Here is a 12,084-nt window from a genome sequence, read left to right on the forward strand (position 1 = left end):
CGGGGTTAACGGACACTCGTTTAACACGACCGCTGGATGAAGCATAAATTTGGTATTTATTAGATAGTGCGGCTCGAACCTGCGAGGTGCGGTGTTTCACTGGTAGATCCGCTCTGAAAACATTGAGTGGAGAAATTTCAACGGAAATTTCTGGGCTTTCACTTTTTTTTTTTTTTCTGTACTCGTAGGCATATACACTCCCACCTAAAAGTTTGAAATCATGTTTCATTTAAAGAAGTGCAAACTACCACTAGATGATTCAAGGAGACTGGCGGTTTAAATGACAACCCTTGACCAGGACAACCGTGCGCAACAACAGAAGCACAAGATAAGACCATAACACTGATTTATAAACGCAATCGACGACTTACTGCAACTGACATCTGAGTTGAGTTACGTGTCCATCCACTGTAAAACTTCGTCTTAAACAAGCAGGACTTCATGGTCGTGTAGCGGTCTGAAAACCCTTATTAAAACCAGAAAATCGTATGAAACGGTTGGCTTGGGCCATCAATATTGGTCACTTGAAGAGTGGAAAAATGTACTGTGGATAGATGAATCCAAATCTGAAATTTTTGGATCCAAGCGTAGAGTTTATGTGAGACGATCAACTGAATAAAAAAATGGAACCACATTGTTTAGTGCCTTCAGTCAAGCACGATGGCTCCATCATAACTTGTGGTTGCTTCTCTTTTTCGGAGTGGGCGAAGTCGTCAGAATTGAAGGAATTTTAATAAAAGAAAGCTATAAAAACCATTCTTGAACATAATGAAATATCCTCTGGATTTCGACTTTGTGGAAGAAATTTTATATTACAACCAGACAATGACCCGAAGCACAGTTCTAAGCTGTACAGGTACTTTCTGCCAACTAAATAACAGGAGGAGTATTGCAATTATGGTGTGGCCACCGCAATCGCCTGACATAAAACCATTAGAGCTTTTATGGGCATTGGTATTGGTATGGATGCTTTTGGGCACAAGGGCAACTGGGGACGAAATGTGCCTACCTTTTTTTTATGGGATCATCTAGACCGTCAAGTCTGCCCATCCTCCCAAAATCTATGGTAAACTTTTCAGATCGCTTGGATTAATGTTTGCCAAGACAGTATTGTGAAATTAATCGCCAGAAAGCCACGTCTGCGTAAGGCAATGATAAAATCTCGTGGAGGATATTTTGATGAAAAATCAGTATTAAATATTAATCATTTCAAATTTTTTGCTGTGAATTTTTAATGCTTAATAAAAAAATGCTTTGTAGTGTTGTTTATTCTGTATTAAAAGTTACATTGTCATAGCTAATTTTAAAAAAAAAAATTAACAAAAACTGTAGTCCATACGCTGTGATTTCAAACTTTTAGAAATTGAAAAAGCCTGGCTGGACGTCATTGAGTTCGATGTATGTATACCAAGAAGGTACCTTCATTGGTCAAGTATCGCAGACACCACGGGAATGATTCAATTGGGATCCGATTGGGTCCCTAGATTATGAATGGAAGTAGCAAGGATTTGTTTGCTGTACAATTTTAAGCGCATCAGTGACTAAGGCTATATTGCGCAGTATCTATTATGTCCGTACATTGTTCTGGTCGATTTACTGTTTTCTGGATGAAAAACCATGTTGCCCTTGCATGAGATTCATCAACTCAGCTACGTTGTGAAAAGGGCCCATAAAATTCAACACCCTAAAGGGTGTTGAATGCCCGCCCAAATGTGATACCTCGATTCTGTACAGTTCCAAAGGACAGGAGAAGTGTCCCAAAGATCTGTGCAGGATCAGCCAAGGTCGCAACACCAGTAGTCAACCAAATCTGGTCCTAACTGCCAAAAGATACACTCCGGGTGCTGTCTGGTATTTTGGAGCAGATTTAAACGACTTGAAAACAACTGGATTTTCAGCTTGCTTACTTATTAAATGAGATTTTCGAAGAAGTGAAGAAGGAAAACTTATTGCATATTATTGCTTAAGAAACTAAGCCGAAAATTATCCGGAAAATGCTATCAGTTTTTGGGTTTTAGGCTCATCATCGACTTAGTCCAAAGTCGGATTTTAGCATTAGCATTAGCATTAGTAGAGGCATTTGATGCAAGAAAGCAAGCTTATGCAGCATCAGCCAAAAAAAAAAAAAAAAAAAAGTAACATAAATAAATAAAAATAACCACTTCCACTTCACCCCTCTGTTCGTTCGAAATACCTGTCCAGCTCAGCCTTAAACTTATTTAGGCTATCAACTTCCACGACAAGGGATGGAAGTCTGTTCCACCCACCAACCACCCGCTGGCTAAAGGCAAATTTCCGCACATCTATCCTACATCTGTCTTTCCTCAATTTGAATTTATGCCCTCTCAGGTGATTTTTCTGAGCTAGAGGAAGAATCCCATCAGCATTGAGCATGCTCAAACCATTCAAGGCTTTGTACACCTCTATCAGATCACCCCGCTGGTGCCTAGTTTCCAGACACTGTAATTTGCAAAACTTAAGCCTTTCTTCGTAAGAGAACCCCTTTGTCCCATTCACCAATCTAGTTGCCCTTCTCTGTACTCGTTCCAGCAGCTCTACATCCTTCCTGAAATGAGGCCTCCAGGCCTGTATACAGTACTCTAGGTGTGGCCTGACCATTGCCTTATACAAGGGAATAATCACCTCCTTATCCCTGCTAGAAAAATTCCTATATATCATTGACAATACACCATGAGCTACTCTTGCAGCTCGTCTGCACTGCTCAGAGAACTTCATATCTGCCTGAAACACCACCCCCAGGTCCCTTTCATTCTCTACCACTGTCAGTGTAGTACCACAGAGTTGATACGTTGCTCTGGGGTTGCTGTTTCCCATATGTAGTACTTTACATTTGTCAATGTTAAACTTCATTTGCCACCTCGAAGCCCATCTGCTCAACCTTTCCAAATCCTGTTGCAGCAGCATAGTGTCAGTAGTGTCCTTGACAACCCTGCCAACCTTCGTATCGTCTGCAAACTTGGACATTAAGCCTGATATACCATCATCAATATCATTTATAAATACAGAAAACAATAAAGGCCCCAATACTGAACCCTGAGGGACTCCACTAATAACATTAGTCCACGATGAGCAGTGTCCATTGATTACCACTCTCTGTCTTCTCCCCCTCAACCACCCCTTTATCCATAGCAGCAACTTGCCTCTTGACTTCTCCAAACTTCTTTATCCATAGCAGCAACTTGACTTCTCCAAACGAAGGAGGATAAATGCTATTAAAGCAAGCTTCTACTGCTTCACGAAATATCCACCCAACTTACTGATACAATGAATTATTGAGTGATTAATTACTATCTGGAACAGTGCCACTTGTTAGTTAGTAACAATCCAAGAGATTTGAAAAAGCCATTGAGTTTCTGGTTGGTGAAATAAATATCTCAAGAAATCGAGTATAACTTTAAGCCAGTAGTTATTTTAAGGTGGTGTTAATCTTAAATGAATATACAAATGTAAATACTTCTCGGGCAAAAGAAACAGAGTCACAGAGTATTAAAATTCGGGCGTAGAGGATTACAGAAAAACAAAATAAAATTTCATTCAATGCTCGTAATAACCATCCACTTGGTATTTCCACTACTTCTCGCTAAAACTTTTTTCCTTTAAAGTAAAGTGTGATGTGACTTCGATGTTTAGTTGAAAACGTTTCCCTTTTTTATCCACTGGAGTCTCGAGGGGTTTATCTTCTTTCGCGAAACTGCAGTTCACCTGACATATTACCCGATCTCAATTACGTATTCAGACAACGGAGTCTGACGACAGCAGATGCCATCGACTTTAACAGCCGTACAAAGGTACACACCCCCTACCACAGCCCCGTCTCTCTTTCACCGCGACGAGAGAAAAAGAGCATGCTAATCGACCACAAGATGGCGGAAGTGTACCAGACGAAGAAGTAATGAACTTTGAACCCCACTCTTCTTATTGTTTATACCCGGTTAAGGGAGTTATGCAAAGTTACATTCAAGAAGACAGTGTCGCGGGCACGTGCTTCGAAACGACTCTGTTAGGCTTTGCGGTTGGCGATGGAGGAGGGCGAAGTGACAAAAAAAAAAAAGAGGAAGAATGAATGATCGGTATTTGAATTCGATTTCTTATGTCACTGCTTCTCTTAACCATGAAATTTCATTTCTTTACAAACAGTTATTTCAAATTCTGTTTGAATAACCTTTCTTTAAAGACAGCTCCATCTTTCATAACCAAAAGAAAAATCCCAATTTCTTTTTTATTCTATGAAACAGGCAAATGAACCTTTAGAGCACACGATAATGTAATTTGATCTTGAATTACAAATTGATAGATCTCAATTAATGTCTTAACGTCAGTATAAATCTGAACTCGATTTCACCTTTACCATAATAATAAGATTCAGTTCGAGTTTTCACCACTTAGTACAAAAATAAAGCTAGAAAAGTGGGTGGAGGATTCACCCCTTCCCTTTGTTATCGATGATTAATCCTGTCCGTGAATTACAATCCATCCAAACTTTTCATAAAGGTGCAAAATATAAAAGTAAACTTACCTTTCTTAAGTTCATCTTCGAGATGCACTCACCTGTTGTGGGATGTTGGCATTTCATAGGACTATTCGCACCCTAAAGGTTTCTATTTTGTTACTGATTGCAGATCAATTATTTCAAACTAAGCCAGTGTACACCGCGACTTTCATTTTATCCCATCTCTAATCAGTTTCAAAAGAATGGTAATTCCTACAAATGACAAATCCCTAAATTCTAACTTTAAGGTAATCCAATGGACTGTTGAAATCTGCAGTGTCCTAAACGATCTCTCTGGGGCCACCTTGTTTAGAAGAAGGAAATACAAAATTAGAATGGTAATTTCAGAACAGTGCCTTTGGAAATACGAAGGTTGTTCAAAAAGTAGGCGATACTTCCTAGGTTGCACATGCGCATGTGAAAATAAAACTAGTTAATTGAATAGCAAGGCAGTTTCATAAATGTTCTGCGCTAATCTTGTACAATAATAGATGGCGTCATTTGGCTAATCTTGTGAAGACCTGACTGCAATCATGAGAAGGGAAAATATCTGGGCATTCCCGTGTTCTCCCAACAACATGAGTTGTGACTTTCATTTGTTCCATAAAATGAAGGAGCCACTTCGAGGCCTACGTTTTTCGAATAGCACAAGATATAGTGTGATCAGTAGACTCTTTCCTCGTTGTTCGTCAACAAAAGCAGGCTGCTGTTGGTATCAGATTTTTTTTTTTTATGTAACTGCGATTACTTTTTGAACAATATTCGTATCAGTAGAAAAGGCGGACAGCAGAAGGAAACGTCTGGGTTTGTTGTGGGAGTAAAATCTGCGAGAGTCATTAATGAACTTAATTCGAAACCACTCCAGAGTTGGGCAGTTTTATTTGTTGTAGAGTTTTTTTAGGTACCTCAGCGACTTAGGCCCATTGTGCCAATAAACTGCATGTGTTCTGTGGTCGATTTGCTGTTTTCTGAACGAAAAACCTGAGTTTCCGGGAGAAAAAACCACGCTACCCTCGCATGAGACCGACTAACTCAACTACGTTGTGAAAAAGGTCCATAAAAATTCCTCGCCTCATCAACGAGACTGGAACTCAGGTCTTTTCCACCCGGTGTGGAGAGGACAGCGATTCTTCCAAATGTACTACCCACAATGGCAATTGGCGCAGGCTTTTGAATTGGACTTGCACTTCCGCAATATTCCCTGAATCGAACTTCACGCGATTATTCCTGATTAGCTGGAGTGAAACAGCTACTTCGGAGTCGCAAGGCTGAATTCTATATTGGGTTTGATTTTCTTCCTCACCGAAGAGAGAACTGCTTCGATCTTGTTGATTTTAAATTGAGTAAAGGCAGAATGGAATGTAGATCGTTGAGGTTTATCCTTACCACTCACATTGCATGTGTACTGATCACACGAACGAAACCTCAAAAATGATCTTAATTGTGTACAGTTGAACCTCCCAAATCCGGCACACCCCAGCTATATTTAGGAAAATATTTGAATCCCGCAAACCACCTCAGAATCGGAATATTTGCTAAAGAAGCGCGATTGTGCAGGATGGAGATTTCATGTCACTTGTAGTTTTAATCACTCTCCAACGACATCCAGAAATTTGTTAGTTCACGGTACTGTCCAAGTTGCTATTTGTGAAGAGTGCAGCGACTCGTGATAATAAGCGGTGGATCGGTCTCTGGGTTTTACAATTCGTACAAGAATCTGCGGTGATGATTATAAATTGGGACTTTGGTGAAATGATTCAGTGAATCTTTCATTTTTTGTGGCTTTTATGACGGTGAATTGGACACCTGAAATCTGAAGGACTCCAAGATCGGTAAATATCCCGAGGTTGGCGGCTTTGAGAGGTTCGACTCTACTTGGAAAAACTATTGGTGTAGAACATATCAAGATTAGGATATTTGGTACTGGTAAGAGTTATCTGATATTCTAGCACGTAAAAGAACATCCTGTGATGGGAAAAACCCTCATCATTCCTACAAATTTCTTCGAACTTTTCCAGCTATAGTGACTTTACCGGACAGATCAATAAAACATCTAAAAGGTGGAGATTGCGGAGGTATTGGCCTCATTTAATCCACTGTGAGCCCTCGTGGGTGGCACAGTTGGTAGAATCGCCGTCCTCCGCACACCGGGTGGAAAAGACCTGAATTCCAGTTTTGTCGATGACGTGACAACAAATGCTGACTAATTCATTGTCCAATCCAACCTAGCTCGTCCTTGACATACTCTATGGATTTGGGAGCATGCTGCCCAATTTATATGTATTGTGCATTATGTTGTTCAATTGTTGGCATACTGGAATTTGCTCAATTCAGAGAGGCAAGCGTCAACCAATTCAGTCTGGATGCATCCATAGCTTAGAGTATTTGGGAATTAATATTGCGTGGCCTTACTTCATAAAGGTCCAGAAAATGGACGTCTATGGAGCTGCCCAACTCCAAGCTGATAAAAAGATGGCAGCCACTTGTCAAAATATAATTCTGCTTCACCCGATACGAAATATTTACGATGCAGTTGAGTTACAGGTGATCTCTGGAAGTTAAATCGGAATATAGAAATTTGATTAAAAGGAAAAAGATTGGTAAGAGACTCGTATTTAAGAAAGGGATCTTTGCCTCATCCAGCTACCAATATGTACGATACGTGTGCAGTTTTTAAAGTTAGTTTATGATGAGTGATTGCTGTATTTTTCAAGCCTGCATCAGTGAACATATGGAAATTAGCGAGACTTTGTATTCAAGAGAGTCTTTAAAACGAATGACGTGAAGTTTTTTGAATATAATCCTCTCTGTGTGCTGTGTAATGTGTCCTAATCACCTACTTTCCGTCTTGGGGTCTCCCTAATTCTGTCTCTTTCTCCTCTCTCGTCTACCGTGTGGTGTTTTGTCTTCCCACTTTCTTCTTCTTCGAGGAAGATCTTAACCAATCATCCACTCGGTGCATGTCTGCTGCTCTGAGACAGACGTGATACTGCAAATACAACCGCAGAACAATTGACCGTGACAACAAGGAAAACATAGACTTTGTCTAGACATCTCGCGCATCGAGCGGGCACGCATCAATTGTAGGCTTTTGCTATAAATTTCTTTCCTTACCTTTCTGCATTTGGGTCGTGTTGTGCTGGTCTGACGTATTCATCTTTGTCTGAAAAAAATAAATAAATAAAAAACATCCGTTAGTTCCTCTTTGCTCATTTGAAGGCACATTCAATAGAACTTATTCACTGAATGAGATTTATTAAGAAAGCTTTTAAAGCGATATTTATTTTTCTATTCTAGAAACATAAACAGTATCCAAAGCAGTTCAGGTTAATTTTGTTAAATTCTGGCTTACTTAATGTCTTATAAGTATCAGAAGGGCTTTCCTCTGGTCTTTTCAAAATTTCTAGTTAGATATTTTGTAATTTTCAATTTTATTTAAAACCGATTATTCACCTAGAAAAGATAGAAAAATTTTAAATAAATTTAAAAAGATATTTAAAAGAGATTGTTCATTTAGAAAAGTTAGTCACAACATGCCAAACGATGTCGAGACTGATATCGTTTGGTAGCGTTTTGTCAAACGATATCGAGACTGATATCGTTTGGCATTATTTTTCCAAACGATGTCGAGACTCATAGCAAAATTGCTAGAGGTGATTTTCCTGTGAGTTGATTTTTTTTTTTTTTTTTTTTAATTTTTAATGAAAATCCCAAACACGAACGGTATGAGACCCTTTAGTTCTAATACATCTCGTGTGAAGGAAAGTGGTTCTAGGAAGCAGAAGATAAGGAATAAATGAGGAAGAAGAAAAGTTGGTTCTGTGAGTTTGGAGCTGGACATTAAAAAGATGTTGACTGGTTGCGCCACGTGTTCGGACTGCTTTGGAAGAGGGAGGGGAATTGTAGAAGCGATTTCAGAACAGTGGTGAAGGAAGAATCTACGGAAAAGGCATGCAGAAAATATGAAGGTCTATGAGACAGAGAGAGTGGAGAGACTTTGTAAGAGATGGATCATTAATTAACCTAACTGCCCTCTTTTGAATGAAGTCTAGAAGTCCAAGAGATGTTTGGGGGCGCCACCCCCAGATGTAGGGCAGATTTGAGATTTATACAGAGTGAGCAGCTTTAGAAGAAAAATTAACGCCGAGATTGAAAGATAAAAGCCAGCTTCTAGATGCAGAGGAAGCAATATTTGTGTGGTGCTTATGTCAAGAGAGATTAAAAGCCACGGTAATTCCTATTCTCTGTTAAGAGAGATTGTATGCGATCTTGTTTAGAAATCTGTGTCATCGAAGATGGTCATACAGCTCGTAGGAGCAGTAGGCTCTCATTTGCCAGAATTAAGACAGAAACAGGGCTGAGTCTTAGAAGGACTGAAGTTAACTAAGTTTTCTTTGCTCCACTGGAAATTTCGTTAGGGGATCAGCATTTAGAGAATTAGTGGTGAGTATTAGAGAAGTTGAAGCTGTTTGTGCATGCTGAGGTTTCTCAAACTGGAAGGTGGAATCTAGTGTAATATCATCAGCAAAATTATGGAGGATGTCCAGTTAGTGGAAGAATGTCATTAATATGCAAGAAAAAAAAAGGAGTGTGAGAAAGAACTGAACCTTGGAGAACTCCAGCATTAGTGGAAAAGACAAAAGACAGAGAGCCATTCACCATCACACGCAGAGAGCGGTCAGAGGGAAAAATGGATACCCAGTTGCAAAAAAACAGCCATCATTCCATATGATGGAAGCTTGTTTAGAAGACCTTATGTCAAACACGATCAAAGCCTTAGAAATGTCAACAGCAACTAGAATTTTACCAAACTTTCCATCGAATTTTTACGAAGATGGGTAACATAAGCCAATATATCACTGTAGGTCCACATTAACCGAATCCATTTTGGCGATCATTCATCAGATGGAAGGCTACGAGACAGTTAAGAGTTGGCCGTTGATGGATTTCTCCATTGCTTTGTAACGAGTAGCGGTAAGTTCAGTGGAGAGTAATTGAAAGGGTTGGGGGGATTTTTGTCTTTTTTTTTTTAGGTACTGGCTGGTTATTATTATTGTGAGAGAATATGTAAGAAGGAAAACGTCAATGGAACAAGAAAGTTGAAAAAGGTTACACAGCTTTTGAGAAATTCCAGCCGGGAAATTCCTTATTGGCATAAAGATTGCTCAGAATTCTTGTAACATCCATCTGTCGAATGGCAGGAGGTGGGTTACCAAGATCGGCAATACAAGAGCTAGAAGAAAAGTAAGAGGCTAATAAGTCGGCTTTATCTTTAGCTGAGGTGGCACTGGGAATTACCAACAGGTTTTAACAGAGGTGGAGTATTGAGGACAGAGTTGCAGCAATTCATCGCTAGAAAAATAATTTCGCACACGATCTGAGCAAAAACATTGGGATCAGAAAATCTAAACAGTAATCCAACCAAGGAAAAGAAGAAGAGAAATCTCGCAGACTATTACCTCTTCGTATTCGCAAAAACATTGGCAGAAGTGACCACTACAAAGCTTATGGGGGAGAAATTTTTCTCTGCATTTGGAGCCATAATCAGTAAACGGAATTTGTTTTTTAAAGACAGTGCTCGCTTAAACAGAGGTTGGTTGGTTGAATCGCACTGAGCTCTTTCTTACACGATGTGGGGAGGACGGTGATTATACCAACTGTGCTATGCAATAGGCCCTCTTATCAGAGTTGCTGATAAGAGGGCCTTAAAGGAGGAAACTTGGGAAGTCGGCAAATCCCACCTATATCCTTCCTGAGAGCATTTTTGTGGATCCAGTTCTTATCCTAAACACTGAAGGGGAAACTAATAAGAGAAATCCACCAGCAATCCAAGACCACATGGAGAAATACCTTTAACTACCTATAAGGGATACAACAGGATTGTCAAAAGGAATAAAGTAAACAACTTCATTTGTTTATAGAGTTAATGTCAACAAATTAAATGAATTTGAGCTTTGATCAATTACAAGACTTAATGTAATGAGAGTGGACTGGAAATACACTATATGGTAACAGGTTTTTGAACAAAATGGACGGTTGCTACTTATCCCAGAATGTCAGAGAAAGCACAAGGGTTATGTCTGATGCAGCCTATGATGTGGTTAATGGAAACTCCTCTGACCTTATGTGGTCATCCTAGAAAATATATTTATTATTTCTTTAAAAGGCTAGAGTTTCTTTACACTGATGGGGTAAGAGTTAAGAACGGGGCTAGGAATTTACTAACCGAAGAGAGTAGGTTCATAATTGGTTAAAGAACCTGTTCAATTTGTTATTGAAAGTTGATTGAGCAGATACTTCTCGATGATATGTACAGTCGAAAGCAACTTCAAATCTCTCAGAGTCAGACTGTTATAAAACAGGTGATATCGTACTCTCAGAAAAGCTGCCGAGGTCAAAGAAGGATAAGGCTCCAGGGGAGGATAATATACGATATTCGTTTATAATTAAAAAGTCTGCAGGTGAGTATATATGAATCCTTGGGAATGTGAATGAGAGCGTCATTGGACACCCATCAGATCTCCTTGGACTGAAGAAATGCTAACATTGTCCCAATCCGCAAATGTGGTATTAAAGAGGAGTTGGGTAATTATAGGCCATTGGGTTTTACTTCTGTAGTAAGAATGATCACGGAGCCTGTGATTAAGGATGCAATTCGGGACCGCCTCGAAAATAATGGTGTCGGCAGTTGATTGATTGATTGATTGATTTGGGTTTTATTGGCGCACTAGCAACTAAGGCTATAATGCGCCAAGACCAGGTAATATCTAAAAAATTTAACATCTCGGTGACCTAATTAATTAGGCCACCATGTCCAGATCTGAAAACATAAATAAACAACAATAACATATAAATTTTAAATACGATTAAAAACCTTTATTGCTTTTAAAAAGCTAAAAACAGCAGACACATTGTCATTGTCGGATAAAATCTGATTGAGTGTATAAGGCTCAGTCAGATGATTAAAAGCGGTAAAACGGGTACTGCTAAAATCTGGACAGTCAATTAAAAGGTGTCTGATCGTTAACATTGTGCCACAGGACACACACACAGGAGGGTCATCAGCCCTCAGCAGAAACGAATGCGTTAAATGACTGTGTCCTATGCGGGTCCGGGCAAGAACAACTTCCTCAGTACGATTCCTGCGCAGACTAGACTGCCACGGTTCAATTACGGGCTTTATACGATATAATTTATTCGCAGTCTGCCTATTCCACGAATCCTGCCATTGGGAGTGAATCTTCTCGTGTATTATTTGCCTGTAGTCTGTATAGGGGACTGACAGGCAGTGGTTATTATTGGGAATTGCTGATTTGGCTGCGGCGTCAGCCAAATCATTTCCCCTAATCCCAATGTGGCTAGGAATCCAGCAGAAGCGGATATCATATTCACGTTCATGGAGAACGTGAAGCTTCTGCTGAATGCTAGACAGAACTGGATGAGAATTATATCTCACAGATATTAAAGCCTGTAACACGCTGAGAGAGTCTGAATATAAAATGAACCGTTGGTATTGGCATTTAATAATGTGATCCAAGGCTAACTTTATAGCGTGCAGCTCTGCAGTAAATATG

At 39.6% G+C, this 12,084-nt stretch overlaps 1 protein-coding gene across 1 annotated transcript in view; it reads right to left on the reverse strand.

Annotated features, from left to right (window-relative positions):
• The window catches only part of LOC150079282 (uncharacterized), an 850,343-nt gene that overhangs the window by 716,556 nt on the left and 121,703 nt on the right, over window positions 1-12,084 (reverse strand). Inside the window, exon 3 of the mRNA XM_090383021.1 lies at window positions 7,625-7,673. Coding sequence (XP_090239147.1) covers window positions 7,625-7,673 — 49 coding nt within the window. The remainder of the gene's footprint in view (window positions 1-7,624; window positions 7,674-12,084) is intronic.

Source organism: Mastigoproctus giganteus, chromosome 10 (genome assembly GCF_048544385.1).
Source record: "Mastigoproctus giganteus isolate SK-2022 chromosome 10, ASM4854438v1, whole genome shotgun sequence".
Taxonomy (NCBI): domain Eukaryota; kingdom Metazoa; phylum Arthropoda; class Arachnida; order Uropygi; family Thelyphonidae; genus Mastigoproctus; species Mastigoproctus giganteus.